The 16,722-nt window shown below is 39.3% G+C and overlaps 1 protein-coding gene across 2 annotated transcripts in view; it reads left to right on the top strand.

Annotated features, from left to right (window-relative positions):
• The window catches only part of RPS6KA5 (ribosomal protein S6 kinase A5), a 178,490-nt gene that overhangs the window by 70,747 nt on the left and 91,021 nt on the right, over window positions 1-16,722 (top strand). For both annotated transcript variants that reach the window (XM_027571517.2, XM_027571516.2), the window contains exon 3: window positions 2,228-2,446. In XM_027571517.2, coding sequence (XP_027427318.1) covers window positions 2,228-2,446 — 219 coding nt within the window. The remainder of the gene's footprint in view (window positions 1-2,227; window positions 2,447-16,722) is intronic.

Raw genomic sequence — 16,722 nt, forward strand, 5'->3', positions numbered from 1 at the left:
CTCCTCATCTACTTACAGGGATTCTATAAGAATGGAATGAGCTAATGTACCTCTAAAGCGCCTGACAAGTACTCAGAGTCCTGTGCTAACACCCTGCATTGGTCAACACTTACGCTGAAAGACTAGCTACAAATAATCCGAACAGCCATCTTCCAGCGATGATGGAAGATTTTCTTTGTTGGAGAGGTTATATGGGTAACATAATTTCTAAGGAACATTCTGGAGATGGGAATCTCAGAGAACAGGAATTCAGGGCAGGTGCCATGCGTGTGTAGGGAACACAAAAGCCCCATACTTGTAGGGGACTTCATTTTCTCCCAAGTTTATATCATGGCTGACTCTGTGGACGATATAGCACATTTCATTAGAATATTTTCCAGCTTCCTTTCAGTGCTTCTGAATAGATTAGCTTTTTTCATTTTTATACTTCAGGTTAATTTGTTAGGTTCTGAAAGTTATCATTTTCTTTTTTTGGTTCACTTTTACCTCACTAAAATCTCAGTCTATACTTATTTTATTTGTAATGAGATAAGACACAAACCTTTTGTGAACTTTCTCTGTATTCCAGAATGTGTTCAGTATATCTATGGTAGTGATTTTACTAAAACCCAGAGCATCCAATTTCTAGTATTTGTGAAGAATCGTTTTTTAAAATTCATTTTCGGTAGAAAATGTGGTTCCCTGTAGCTTGAATCAGTTCTGCCACTTCTTACCCAAGTCTTTTGGCTGGTTCCTTACGTTCCTTGAACCCATTTCCTCATCTGTGAAATGGAATTACTGAAAGTACCACCTTCATTGGCTGTTCTGAGGATTAAGTGAACCAATATGTGGAATATGTTTAGCACAGAGCTGGCATAGACAAGTTCCTTAGGAAGTGTTGGCTTTCCTCCTCCTCAGGAGTATCGCAGCCTTTCACTGATCCGTTTGTCTGTGTATATCATCTGTTTGGGTACTAGTTTACTTCCCGAAGGACTGACCTGAATAACACAGAGGGTACAAGCTTAAAGCTTAAAGCTCTCTCACACTAGTGAGTGGATCTGAACAGAATTATGTGCTCAGTACTGTGAAGGTGAGGGCAGAGGGCAGGGAAGCACTGGTCTGGATCAGAACTCAGACTGGCTCCAGAATGGTCTGACTAAAGTCTTGAACTTCAAAAGTGGGACTGGGTTGCCCATCCCAGGAGGTATTTAAGAGGGAAGAGAATTTACATGCTGTAGAGATGAATTGGGGACCTACCCCTTCCCTGTCACAGTAGTGTTTCTGCCTTTCTTCCACCCCTCTTTGTACCCCTTCCAGCCCTCTCCCCCTTTCTCTGGGGAAATAGATACAGATACCTGCTCTACCTGCTCTGCCCAGGGTACACCGTGCTCCTTCCGGTGCCCCCACTTGGGGGAGTGGCGCCACACACAGGATGGGCCCAGCTGAGCCCTTAGGGAAAACTTGGTGAGGCTGACCCACTGAGCCATGACTTACTGCCTGGAGATGTAAAGGGGCTTCTGTCAAGATTGCTGACATTTTAGGGCATTTTAATGTTTTTTAAAATCTGAAGATCTCTTTTGTTTGTAACTGTCAGCTTCTGTTCCTTTAGATTTTTCAGTAAGTATAGAGGGATACTTGAGGTGCTTGATTTAAATGTGTGAGATTCTTATTAAGAATTATTTTCATTTGTTTACATCAGCAGCAACACCTGGAGATCTTATCTGATGTCTGAAATGTCCCAGATGTTCCAGAATTGGACTGTGGTTAATTGACCATAATAACAGCTAGTTTCCTACAGCTAAAAATATTGAGAAAATACCAGTAAAATATAACTTTGTCAGCAGTGGTTGGATATGTAAATACCAAGGTTTAGACCTAGAAATATATTTGGCATACAATTGAAGAAATCTATGAAAGAACTAATTTTTAAAGACTTTATTTATTTGAGAGAGAGAGAGAGAGTGCACGAGCAGGGGAGGGTGCAAGGGAGAGGGAGAAGCAAATTCCCTGCTGAGCAGGGAGCCCGACACGGAGCCCCATCCCAGGACCCTGGGATCATGACCTGAGCTGAACGCAGATGCTTAACTGACTGAGCCACCCCAGGTGCCCCTCTGAGAGAACTATTTGAAACAGCAATGAACAACAAACAAAGAATGTTTGTTTGTTGTGCATTGTAACTTGCAACTTCCAATGAATTACCGTTGTGTGTGGTATTTTAATTGTTTTTATTTTTTCTTCTCATTTTCAGCTTATGGAAAAGTATTTCTGGTTCGTAAAATCAGCGGTCACGACGCTGGCAAGCTGTACGCCATGAAAGTCTTGAAAAAGGCCACAATAGTGCAAAAGGCCAAAACCACAGAGCACACAAGGACGGAGCGGCAAGTCCTGGAGCACATCAGGCAGTCACCGTTCTTGGTGACCTTGCACTACGCTTTCCAGACAGAAACCAAACTTCATCTCATTTTAGGTAAGTGTCCATCGTTGGTAGACTTCTAACGAGAACGCTTTCTCTTGGGTCTTGAGTTGCAATGAACTCAAAGGACAGCATACTGCAGACTTAGAAGAAATGAAGTGTTTTGACCTTCATTCTTCTCTTTGTGGTGGCAATTCCTGGAACATCCTGAATTGCTCTGGGTTTGGGACCTCCCAACCTGAAGGAATTTATATTCTTCTATTCCACATTCCTTTATTAATCTTAAGAAATACTTGGGTCATTAGGAGTGTCTGCTTCCCTGGGCAGTGTACTTCCACTTAAATGTGAGGAGCTGAATGGGGAAGTGGGCCACAGTTTCTGCTTTAGGAGTTCTCAGGAATGTCCAGGTTTGGGTGGACAAAGGGATATTTATGGAAATCAGTAACTGGGAAAAATAAAAAAGAACGTCTTCTATTCTTGGAGATGCTTTGCTTTTCTGGTGATAAACGTACACATAAAGGAGATGCCAGTCAGTCAACAGATCACTCCCATTTCTACCCATAGGCACTTTCTGAATCCTTTCCTTTCCCAAATAGAGTTGGACCATCATATATGAACTTTGAAAATATCCTCTGTTACGTGTTGTCCAATTGCTTTGCAGAAGAGTTGCACCATTTTCTGTTCCTACTAATAGTAAATGGTGGTACTGCTAATATTGCACTCTGTCATCATTGACTATTTCATTTGTTACAATTTTAGTCCCATTCTTGTGATAATTTGCATTTACATATTAACGATCTTCTAGTTATCTAACCGTTCTGAGGATTAGATGAGCTAGAATTTCACATAGTGCTCTGTAAGCATTAGCTATTTCTTGAGTGCCTATGGTATGCCAGCACTATGCTAAGTATTATCCATGGTGATCACTAACCCTTACAACAGTGCTGGTAGAGTCCCCCATTAGTGATGTTGAAGGTTCTAGAAGCTGTATTTCCTGAAGTTACATGGTTTGTGTAAACTTGAGAATGAAGGTTGGAACTTAGGTCTGACTCACTTCAAACCTGCCAAACAGTGCTGCCTATATTCTTTGATTACTGGTAGTACAAACAGGTTCTTAAATATATTGGGTAATTTGTTGAGTGCATTTTGGAAATTATACTTGTGTTAATGATGCCTAAAATTGCATTCACTTTTTGAGTCATGAAGTTACACTTCAGGCTCAGTTTGCAATGCTTAGCATCAACTAACAATCCTAAATCTCTTACATAGAGAGGCCACACCCTCCCCTGCCCTGTCACAGTCCCCATTAATGTCATTGTCTGCCTGATGTCCTACAAGTCAGTATCATTTGGCTCTTCTTTCTGCCTCCTATGTGTATCTGCTCAGCTATGTTATTTACTCATTCTTAAATATGTATTCCTGGAGTATTTTTACCTAGTTGTCAGGGGACAAAGCATTTTAATACAATGGTTTCAACTCTTCCAGCAGCAGAACTCTTACCCCAAGTGAAAACATAAACAAAGAGAAATGAGTACCACTACCTGAATCTAAGCTCAAGGGCACCAAGCCCTACCAGTTTATTTCTATCCCTGCCCTACAAGAATTTCCAGGGAAGCTTTAGGAAGTCCATAAAGACTGTGAGGAATAATTACCTTGTTTAAGCTTCTCCCTTTACAGTGAACCAGCTCATAAAAGTTAAATCATGTGCCTAAGATCATACAACTGATATAAGCCAGAAGTAACAAGAACGCATCCTCCTAGACCACCCCTTCCAACGCAGCTCCTCTCTGCCCTCCTCCCTCTTCTTCCAGTTCTCTTATCATAACTGTACTCAATCTTTTTTTGTTTCTTTTTACTGCTTATTGTAAATAGTGTAGTTTTTGTAAACCATGTTTTTAATTTAAAAGTAGAGGAATGGAATATTTTGTATTTGATTAAAAAACAATAGTGTTTAGTAGGGTTGCTTTTTCGCTGTTGGTTCTCCATTAATTTTGCTCTTTGTTGGTGGCCCATAAATAAACAAATGCAGAACAAAACAGGAAAATTTGTTTCTCACACCAGCTCAAGAGTAGAATGTAGACTAGAATAGCACCTCGGCTCCCTCATGAGTGAGGCAGTACATTTGAAAAGCATGCCCTCTACTTTCTCTCTGCATGGATATATTTAACATAATTTCTCTTTGTGCGTGTTTATAGTTGTTATTCGACTTTAAAGACAAAACTTTTCAGAATCTTAGAGCAAGACTTTATTATAAACCGTCTTTATGGTTCTATTTGCAGTGCTTAGAATACGCAGTAGGTCAGTTTTCCAAATACTGTGCTGTACCCATAGCCCTTATTTTGCCATAACAAAATACCACACACTGGGGGCTGAAACAACATTTATTTCCTCACGGTTCTGGTGGCTGGAAGGCCCCGATCGAGGGGCCGGCAGTGTTGGTTTCCTCTGAGGGCCGTAAGGAAGTACATGCTCCAGGCCTCTCTCTCTGGCTGGCACGTGGCCTCCCTCTTGCTGCCTCTTCACATGGCCCTCCGTCTGTGCATCACACCCCTGGTGGGGCTTTTTGTGTTCAGTCATCCTCTAAGAAGGATACCAGTCAGACTGGATTAGGGCCCACCCTGATGACCTCATTTTATAAAAGTAACTTAATTACCTTTAAAGATCCAGTCTTCATATACAGTCACATTCTGAGGTACTAGAGGTTAGGGCTTCAATATATTAATTTGGGGGTGGGGTGGGGGCACAATTCAGCCTGTAACTATCCCTGAAGTTTATTGATTAACCGACTTTATCCAGTTTTGTGTACTATTAGAGGTTAATAGCAAGAATTTTCATGTGGAGCTCTTCAGGGACCCAGCTGACCTTTTTGTCTGAAGAATAAGTAAACATTATAGATCTTTTCAAAAACCATATTTTTTTAAAACTATTTATTACTACAAAAGCACATATATGCATATAGAAAATATGGGAAAGCAAAAATAACATTTTCACTACCCAGAGTTTACCTCATTATGTAGCAACTGGTTATTACTTAGTATGTATCCTTCTAGATCTTTTTGCCCGTGTGTCTGCCTGCATGTACGTTTTATCAGATGAGGTTGTCTTGTACATACAGTTTGTAACCAGTGTTTTTTTCTTTCAGTTAATGATGTCTGCCTTTCCTGGTTAATAAACTTTCATTTCATTTAATACCCAGTGGTACCAGTTATTTATTGCTCATAATAAACCACTCTACAGTTTAGTTGCTTAAAACAATGATTTATTTTCTCATAATTTTGTGCGTTGGCTGGGCGGATCTCTGCTGGTTTGGCCCAGGCTCGTTCATGCGGTGCTCAGCTAGCTGGAGAGTTGGCTGGGCTTGAAGTGCCAGGATGGTTTTGTTCTCATGTCTGAAAGTTGGTGTTGGCTCTTGTCTGGGCCACCTCTCGTCCTCCAGTGCAGCTTCTTCATAGCATGGCAGCCTCAGGAAAGCTCATGAAAGGCTGCCAAGAGGGCCAAGGTAGAGGGTGCAAGGCCTCCCAAGGCTAGGCTCTGGAACTCATACAGCCTCGCCTCCAACACAAGACCAGCCCAGATTCAGTGGTAGAGAAATAGACTTCACTGTTCTTTGTTTTTTTGTTTTTTTAACTAAGGTATAATAGACATACAGCATTATATTAGTCTTAGCCATATAATGTAATGAATTTGATATTTGTATATATTGCAAAATGATTACCTAAGTAAATCTAATTAATGTCCCTCATCACACATAGTTGCAGAATTTTGTTGTTGTGATGAGAACTTTGAAGATTTAACCTCTTAGTTTCACATATGCAATACAGTGTTATTAATTATAGTTGCCATGCTGTACATTACATCTTCATGACATACTTATTTTTTTTTCTGACTTACTTATCTTACAACTGAAAGTTTGTACCTTTTGACTCCCGTCACCCATGTTGCCTCCCTCCCCCCACCTCTGTCTCTGGCCAACCACCTAACTGTTCTCTATACTTATTAGCTTGGTTTGTTTGTTTGTTTCTTTTTAGAGATTCCACATATAAGTAAGATCATATGATATTCGTCTTTGTCTCATTTATTTCACTTAGTGTAATGCCCTCAGGGTCCATCCATGTTGTCACAAATGACAGGATTTCATTCTTTTTTATGACTGAATAATACTCCATTGTGTACATACATACCACATTTTCTTTATCCATTCATTGTTGATGGATACTTAGGTTGTTTCTATATCTTGGCTGTTGTAAATAATGCTGCAGTGAACATGGGGGTGCATGTATCTTCTTGAGTCAGTGTTTCCGTTTTCTTCAGGTCAATACCCAGAAGTAGCGTTGTTGGATCATGTGGTACTTCTATTTTTGATTTGTTTTAAAGATTTTATTTTTAAGTTAGCTCTGCACTCAACGTGGGGCCCAAACTCACAACCCCAAGATCAAGAGCTTCATGCTGAACTGAATGAGCCCACCACACACCCCTCTATTTTCATTTTTTTTTTAAAGATTTTATTTATTTATTTGAAAGCGAGAGAGGGAACACAAGCAGGGGGAGTGGGAGAGGGAGAGCAGGCTTCCTGCCAAGCAGGGAGCCTGATGTGGGGCTTGATCCCAGGACCCTGGGATCATGACCTCAGCCGCAGGCAGACGCTTAATGACTGAGCCATTCAGGCGCCCTCTATTTTCAATTTTTTGAGGAACCTCCATACTGTCTTCTACAGTGGCTGCACCAGTTTGCATTCCCACCAACAGCACACGAGGGTTCCCTTTTCTCCACATCCTTCCAAAGACTTCACTTCCTGATGAGGAAACTACAAGTAATTTGTGGCCGTCTACCACACAGGTCCATGTTCACTTTTCACTAATTGTCATATAGTATCCTTTACAGCTGATTTGTCCAAACCATGATCCAGTCCAGGAACACTCACTTGGTTGTTATGTCCTTGACATTTCTTAATCTGGAGCATTCCCTTTTTTGTATTGGTCTAAGAAAATATCTTGTAGTATTTGTTAGCTTATCCCTCTCTCTACTGAATTCCAGTAGTTGGGAAGTTAGATCTCATCTTGATAGATTGATATTAAATGTTTTAGCTGGAATAAATCATAGGTGATATTGAATGTTTCATATTGTGTCACGTCAGGAGAAACCTATTATCTGGTTGTTAGTAATGCTGAGACTGAATTACAGAGCTGACAGTCTGCTCCCTTTATATAACAGGGCTGTTTTTTCCTTAGAAGTGCAAATAACTTGTGTGATATTTTGACATTTTATGTTTTTAACAATTAACACTCGATAATTACTTAAACCATTTTTTTTTTTAAGATTTTGTTTATTTATTTGACAGAGAGAGAGAAGCAGCGAGAGAGGGAACACAAGCAGGGGGAGTGGGAGAGGGAGAAGCAGGCTTCCTCCTGAGCAGGGAGCCTGATGCGGGGCTTGATCCCAGGACCTTGGGATCATGACTTGAGCCACCCAGGCGCCCCTTAAACCAACTATTTAATTATGAGTCGCAAAATGGCGATTTTCTAAATCTATCATTTATTCTGTATTTATTGGCTGGCATTCTTTTGTCAAGTACGGCCTTTTTTTGTCATTCCTTGGTTACCCTGAGATACAGTTTCTAATGGAAAGGCAAGAGTCATTCCCTTACCTGTCAGTATTGAAAGTAAGAAGTTAAAAAGCTAACTCAAATGGGGCTGTATTTCAGGGTCCCTGATACCAACTCCTGTCAGTCATAACCAGAGGTAGCTTGCTCTGCTTATTGTTCTGACCGTTTTTTTTTTCCACTTAGCAGTGTATCCTAGAGCTCATGCTGCACAAGTTCATAAAGATCATCTTGTTCTTTTTTATCGCTTCATATGCAGTTCTGTTCCATAATGTGCGTGACCAGTTCTCTACTAGAAAGGGCTGTTCCTAATCTTTTACTTTGTTGCTTTGGGTATAACTTGCACATGTCATTTTCCACTTGCATAGGAAAAAACTGTGCTTGATTTCCGGAAGGAGATTACTAGATCTGTATTTTGCATTTATCCTTCCATAGGAGTTGTAGCATTTTACGCTCCCGCCGGCATTGTATTAGAGTGCCGTTTCTCCACGGCGTATCGTCACACTTGCAGGTATTTACCTGTCTCATAGATGAGGAGCGGCAGCTCCGTGTAGAACTAATGTGCATTCTTCTTAGTGAGAGTGAACATCTTTGCTTATGTTTAAAAGGTCATTTTTTTTCCCTGAGAATTATTTATTTGCACCCTTTGGCCATTTTTTCCTTAATTTTTGAGGAGCTCTTAGAATAACCATTTGCAACATGCGTTGTAAAAATTTCCCTGCTTTCCATTTGTCTCTTGACTTTATGATGTTTTTACCATGTAAAACATTTAAATTTACGTGTAGTACAATTTATTTTAAAACTATTTTTATGGCTTATGGATTTTCAGTCATAAGCCATAAAAGATCTTCTCAACTTTGAGGTTATAAAGGAATTCACCAATGTCTTTTTCCAGTGCTTGTATAGTTTTATTTTTTGCATAGAGTATTTTGATACATGGGAACATAAAATAGTATCCAACCTCATCTTTTTCAAATGGCTCCTAGTTTTCCCAGCACCATTTAGTAAAAAGTCCAAGTTTACACTGACTTGAGGCTCTGCCTTTCCCATATTTTAAATTCTCATATATATATTAGGGTCTGTTTCTTGATTCTTTGTTGTGTTTGGTTTGTTGAATCATCTGCCATAATCATGCTATTTTAGTTTATCAGAGTTCTACAGTGTGCTTTAATACCTGGCAAGGCTAGTCCCCTTTATCTTTTATTGCTCTTATTTTTCAGAATCTTTTGGAGGCCCATCATGTTTGTTTATCTTTTAACAAGAACTTTAAAATCAAATTGTCTAGTTCTGGAGCAGGGGGAGCTTGTTAGGGTGGTTTTCATTGGGATTGTTTTGATTTGATTTGATTTTTTTGAGAGAGAGAGAGAGAGAGAGAGACTGTGTGCAAGGTGAGGTGGGCAGAGGGAAAGGGAGAGAGAGAATCTTAAGCAGGCTCCACGCCCAGCACAGAGTCCAACGTGGGGCTCAGTCTCACGACCCTGAGATCACAACCTGAGCCAAAACCAAGAGTCCAGTGCTTAACCGAGTGCACCACTAGATGCCCCTTCCTAAATTTTTTAAAATTTAAAATAATACCAGGGCACCTGGGTGGCTCAGTTGGTTAAGCATTGGACTCTTGGTTTCGGCTCAGGTCATGATCTCTGCGTCGTGAGATCGAGCCCTGCATTGGGCTCTACCCTCAGCACAGAGTCTACTTGAGAATCTCTCTCCCTCTGCCCCTCCCACTCATGCTCTCTCTCTCTCAAATAAATAAATAAATCTTTAAAAAAATTTAGGGAGAATTGATACTTTTATAATACTGGTTATTCCTGTTTTAAGAACATGGTAAATCTCATTTGTTGAAATCTACTTCTGAGACCTTGAGGAGTATTTTGTCATTTTCCTCCTACCCAAATTTCTTAAGTTATTCTTACATATTCTGTCATGTGTTACTGTTGTACACGGGGTCTTCTCTTCCACCATATCTTCTAGCTGAGAACTGACAGTCTTTGTACATTAATTTTATACGCTGCTGTCTCACTGCATGTTCTCACCCTCCCGCAGCGCTTGTGTCCCGCCCTGTTCTTTCTCAGCCGGCCCACAGCATGCTGCTTGGTCTTATCTCTCAGTTTTGCTGAAGGAACAGGTTATGGAGGTTTCTAATCATTCTTGCTGTTCTTTAGGACATTTGGGGAGCACATCTAGGTTGCCACCACACTCCTCCTAGGATTCGTGGCTCACTGGGGATTTCTTGACCAGTTTCATTTCCTTGGGATAACATTTGCCTGATTGGCACAAGCTTCTCCAAATGATAAGATTCTTATAATGTCAGTATTATCTTGACAGATACTTACCTTTGACATCTGTTGGTTATGGATTATAGTATTCCTCTCAGAACTGAGTATGTACAACTGTTTCCTACAACACCCTTTCTTTAGTTACCATTGCCTTCCATTCATTTCTGTTGTTTCTCCGGTCTTTTATCTCAGGGCTCAGGCACGGGTGGCTAGACTTGTCCTCCCGGCTGTAATTTGCTGAATGATCCTATAAAACCGTCTGTTATAAGTCACATTTCTGGTTGTTGTTTTTTTTTTTTTTAAATTCTACATCATTAATATCTTCTTAGGCTCTGTTGCAGTTTATATCTAATGGCATCATATAGATTTACTGGATTTTCTTCTTTATATTTTTTTAGCCTTTCCAAATCTTATAACATGCAGATCATACTTCCTTTTAATAACTTTTTCTGTACCTCTCTCTGTATAGTTACAACAAGAAATATACAAATATTTCCATCTGTTTTCTCTCTCTCTCTCTCTCTGTCTCTGTCTCTTAAAATTTGTATTCATTTTAACTAACAGCAGGAGGGACTTCTATGTGGAAAATGATCTATAAAAACAATTTTTCTTTTGGTGTTCTCTGATCTGTTAGTGGTAATTTTGTCAAAACACCAGCTGATTTATGACTGTAAACTACCAGATTTATCAGTAGAATTAAGACATTAAATAAGACAGTGAAGAAGCAAGTCATGAAAGGTTTTACAAAGGTGATGCCAAGGAGCATTGTTAACAACGAATGCCACCCCAGCCTTGTAGACAGTTCTGTCACTGTGAGTCATCCTTTGAATATGAATTAAAGGTATTTAAAACATTAAAGTTTTGCTTTTGAGTATTAATGTCTCTTAAAATTTACAACATGAGCATGTTGCTGAGATGGTAAGAGTTGGAGTGGATCATGATACATTGCAGTCAGTGATATGTAGCAAAACAGACAGTAACTGAAGGGGTTTCTTGCTTTGAAGTGAATATGACTGATTCATACAGCACTGACAGAAATGTCTTAGAACTTTATCATGATTTTGATAAGCTGGAACACATTCGCAAGGAGGTGCTATTAGAATGTTGAGCTAAAATCAAAAGAAAGAAAAAGTAAGATGACTTTGGCATGACGTTAAAAAGAAATTATTTTCAGGTGTGTGTGGTACATCATGTTAAGACTGTACTTGAGACACAAGACAAGACAAGGCACAGTCGAGAGATTTGGGTGGTCTGGAGGAGGAAGAGTAGATGGAAATGAGAACCAGAATGTGTAGGAGTTAATGTATTTGAGGCCAGTCTGAAGGAAGAGAAAAATTTGTAGGAAAAAAAAAAATAAAAGAAGGCCAAGTAATAGTGTGTGGTAGGAGTAGGAGGGGAGGGCAGACTATGGGACTAGAAGCAGTTAGCTCTTTGGAATTTGCCGCCATAAGAAGAAACGTGAGAGAGAAATGCTAAATAAGAGAATTTGAGCTTAAAAAGGTTAGAGGGATGCCTGGGTGGCTCAATCAGTTAAGCATCCAACTCTTGATTTCAGGTCAGGTCATGATCTCAGGGTCTTGGGATGGAGCCCCACATTGGGTTCTACCCTGGGCATGGAGTCTGCTTAAGATTCTCTCTCCCTGTCCCTCTGCCCCTCCCACTCGTTCTCCCTCTCTCTAAAAATAAAAAAATAAATCTTTAAAAAAAAAGGTTAGATGACAGAGGTCAGAGTATTCCTGGAAATAAGTAGGTCTTTGGAGAATGAAAGCAGAACTAGAGGATCTTTCTTTGAAAGGAGATGTAGGATTTCACCCTTCTTTTTGTCTGTTCATTCAGCTCCGCCCCCCTGCCAGCTGATTTCCATGAGATTGCATCAACAAAACATAGCCTTAAGGAGTTAGCCCAGCTCTTTTCATGGTTATCTTTTTGCATCCTCAGTGGAAAGTAGTGCTGTGTAGGTCATTTCTGTAATCTTCAGTAGCATTTGAAGACTCATCAAACTCAGTATCTTGAGTGGATTTCAGTTTCTCCACCTGTTAATAGAAGTATGTAAACGAAGAACAGTGGAGAGTTTTCTGGGTTCAGCAGTAAGTCAAGTCAGACGTGCAGAGATCTTGAGTTACTGAAACTGTCCTCCACCAACTAACAATGTATGTTCCTTCTCAATGAAGTGAATTTGTTCCATGTTCTTAATTCTCTTATAGCATGACTTCACAACAGTGATGTGCATGGTGTGAACAGAAAAAGTTATTGCAAATACTTAAAAGTGACTTTGAATACCTATTTTTTGTTTTGAAATGGAAATAAAAAATATGTATATAGAAAGTAATAATTGTGGGGCGCCTGGGTGGCTCAGTTGGTTAAGCGACTGCCTTCGGCTCAGGTCATGATCCTGGAGTCCCGGGATCGGGTCCCGCATCGGGCTCCCTGCTCGGCAGGGAGTCTGCTTCTCCCTCTGACCCTCTCCCCTCTCATGCTGTCTCTCTATCTCATTCTCTCTCTCTCAAATAAATAAATAAAATCTTTAAAAAAAAAAAAAAGAAAGTAATAATTGTGATTGAGAGCAGATGCTGTTTACTTTCATGTTAATTCCTTAAGATATGTTTTCCCAGTCTTATTGAGATACAATTGGCATATAACATTATATTAGTTCAAGATGCACAATGTAATGATTTGAAATATTCGTATGTTACAAAATGATTACCATAGTGAGTTTAGTTAACATCCATCACCTCACATAGTTATAAATTATTTTTTTTGTGATGAGAAATTTTGAGATCTACTCTCTCAGTAACTTTCAAATATACAATACAGTATTGTTAATGAGAGCCCCCATAAGATACTCTCTGAACTATATGAATAATTTTCTGTCTTAGGGGATTACTGAAATCCTAGAAATTTTGTGGGGATCTTCAGTTCAAGTTCTTAAGATTAATTCATTGTTTTAAAAAATAAATTTACTAATTTAAAGGCTACTTCTCTCTCTTCCAATCTCTACCCACCTTCCTATACACACAGAGAAGACAGACAGACACACACACACACACACACACACAGTGTGTTATTCTAAATCCAAGAAGGAAATGTGATTGAGGATGGGGTAGGCTTACAATAACAAAATGAAATCTACTTGCTCTTATTAAGTATCTGTGTAAATTGTCATTGAAATACATAAATTACATCCCTTATATGAAAAAAATTGACCTAAATTAAAGGCACATCATTCTAGTAAAATAGAGAAAAAGATTTTTATTTTATCAGTTTTGAGAGAGAGAGAGAGAGAGAGAGAGAGAGAGTGTGTGTGTGTGTGTGTGTGAGAGAGAGAGAGAGCATGGGGAGGGGAGGGAGAGGGAGAGAGAGAATCCCAAGCAGACTCCACGGCCAACATAGAGCCTGACATGGGGCTCGATCTCACAACCCTGGAATTATGACCTGGGCTGAAACCGTAGCCAACTGAGCCACCCAGGCACCCTGAGAAAAATATTTTTTTAAAAGAAGCTATGTAAAGAATCTGGCATTGCTATTTTTAATCATTTCCTACAAGGACATATCCATGCATTACAGTACTAGAATTGCTGCACATTGGTAGAAGTCTTTAGCACTGTAACTTGTTACTTCTCTAGACAAACTTCACCCGAACTTTTGGGTGAAGCCTTTCCCCCCCCACAGTCCATGGGCCTAATATTGAGCCACTTTAGAAGCATAGGTGCCCTCTGAGGACTCTAAAGTAGAATACATAATGGCTCATAGGAGAGATGATATGCGCCTTCCCGTTCTTCAAGTTCACTGTGTAGATTGCCAGGAGGATTCTTTGGGATATTGACCCCTTTGGTACAAGAGGTGAACTGCATCAAGATACTGTCAATTCTAAAACTCTTCATTCATGCCGCAAATATTTGCCCGCTTCCTGTGGGCCCAGTGCTTGGAAATGGTAGCAAACCACCTAGACAAGATTCTTGTCCTCAGGGCCTTGTAATCTAAAAGGGGTACAGACATTAAATAATTTAGCACACAAGTAATTAGTTGAAGTGAGTAGTTGGAAGGAAATGCAGAGGGCATTAATGAGGGCATGTAATGAAAATACCTAGGTCTAGTCAGGGTTGTCAGGGAAAACCTTCCCAGAGAAGTGACATTTTCAGTGTAATTTAAGAGGAAGAATAGAAGGTAGATGAGCAACAGGAGGGGATAGGGAAGAACGTTGCAGGCGCAGGGCTCCATCTAGCATGCATGAGACCCCGAGACTGGAAGGAGCCTTAAGAGGGCTACCAGAAGGCCAGTGTGAATCCAGTGGAAAGAGTACTGCGCAGCGTGGTTGTGAGGTCAGATCCTGCAGGGCTTTTAGATCTTGGAGTCGGATGGACTTGTGTGAACTTGAACAAGTCCCTTGGTTACAAGCATGATCTATAACTTACTAATGTCTCTATTAGCCTTTTCTGCATAACAGACTAGGCCAAATTAAGTGGCTTTCACACACCGGTTTTGGGGGAACTACGTTTGGGCTCGGCTCACAGGGATGGTTCTCTCACTTTGCTGTCCTTGAAATCCTTCTCTTGGTTTGCAGAGGGCAGCTGAGTAATAAATTTGTATTATTTAGAGCCATCAGGTCTGTAGTAATTTGTTAAAGCAGCAAGAGGAAGCCAAAAGAGGGTAAGTAAGGAGAGTCAGATATCCACATAGACACTCTTAAAGAAGTTTTTCCATGAAAGGAAGAAGAAAGAGAAGATGGGACATGCAAGATTTAGGGAGAATGGTAGTGTGTTTTAAAATGGGAGAGATTTTGTGGTTTTGAATTTTCACATTATTTGTGTGATTTCTGAGTTATTTTTATGCTTCTTAGAGACACAGCATCAGAGTGCTCATCTGGCACTCCAACTACGATCACATGAAAATCTTTAAAAGCAAGTTAATTGCACTTGAATAAAAATCAGATCTCTCTGCAACTTTAAAACTTGATTGCACTAAAATATCAATTCTATAAGAACATTTCTCTTTAGTTTAATACTAAAACTAATTATACCCTACTAGTACTTTATGGTAATATATGTTAAACATTTACAAGCCTTGAAATTATGCTTACATTGAGAAAGTAGATGTCCAGACACCATAAATTTGAATTTTATGTTTTAAATCGTTACAGTTAAACTTGGCATTATTTTTGTAATTGATCTCTGTAAATACTAACAGTGGTTAATAGTCACCATGCCATAAGTCCTTACTGTATCTCTGGCCAGGTTTAACACTTGATAGCTCATTGAATCCTTATGACAATATTATGTGGAGTTTATAGTCACATTTTACAGGTATAGAATATGAGCCATTAAACATAAAAAGATCCATTTGGCAAATACAAAAGAATTAAGATAGAATCATTTTTATCTTATGTTGGCTTTATTGTGATTTTTTTTTTACAAATCTCTGCTAAAATAATTTTTAAAAATTTGCATATGGTTAACATAGTTTCAGGTGTACAACATAGTGATTCAACTTTTCTGTGCATTATGCTACCTCACCGCGAGTGTAGCTACTGGCTCCCGTCTGTCACCATGCAATGCTATTACTATACCATTGACTATATTCTCTATGCTATTATGCTTTTTGTCCCCATGACTTATTCATTTCATAACAGGAACCTTATTGATCCATTTTGCCCATCTCCCCACTCCCTTCCCTCTGGCAACCATCAGTTCTCTGTATTTATTAATCTGATTCTGCTTTTTGTTTGTTTATTCATTTGTTTTGTTTTTTAGATTCCACATATGAGTGAAATCTGGTGGTATTTGTCTTTCTCAGTTTGACTTAATTTCACTTACTATAATACCCTCTAGGTCCATCCATGTTGTCGCAAATAGGAAGAGATCATTCCTTTTAATGGCTGAGTAATATTCCGTTATGTAAATATACTACATCTTCCTTATCCATTTGTCTATCAGTGGACACTTAGGCTGCTTCCATATCTTGGCTCTTATAAATAATGCTGCAATAAATTAGGCATGTTTTCATGTTCTTTGGGTAAATACCCAGGAGTAGAAATATTGGATCATATGATACATTTATTTGTTATTTTTTGAGAAACCTCCACACTGTTTTCCACAGTAGCTGCACCAGTTTGCATTTCCACCCACAGTGCACGAGCGTTCCTCTTTTTCCACATCCTCACCACCACTGATTATCTTTTGTCTTTTTGATTCTAGCCATTCTGACAGGTGTAAGGTGATATCTCATTATGGTTTTGATTTGTATTTCTTTGAAGATTAGTGATGTTGAATACCTTTTCATGTGTCTGTTGGCCCCCTCTGGATGTTTTCTTTGGAAAAACATCTGTTCAGGTTCTCTGCCCAGTTTTTTAATCTGACTGGTTTTTGGTGTTGAGTTGTATAAGTTCGTTATATATTTTTTATATTGACTCCTTGACACATAATCATTTTCATATAAGAAGCTTCTTTTAGTTTACTCAA

The sequence above is a fragment of the Zalophus californianus genome, chromosome 6 (assembly GCF_009762305.2).
Source record: "Zalophus californianus isolate mZalCal1 chromosome 6, mZalCal1.pri.v2, whole genome shotgun sequence".
In the NCBI taxonomy this organism is placed as follows: Eukaryota; Metazoa; Chordata; class Mammalia; order Carnivora; family Otariidae; genus Zalophus; species Zalophus californianus.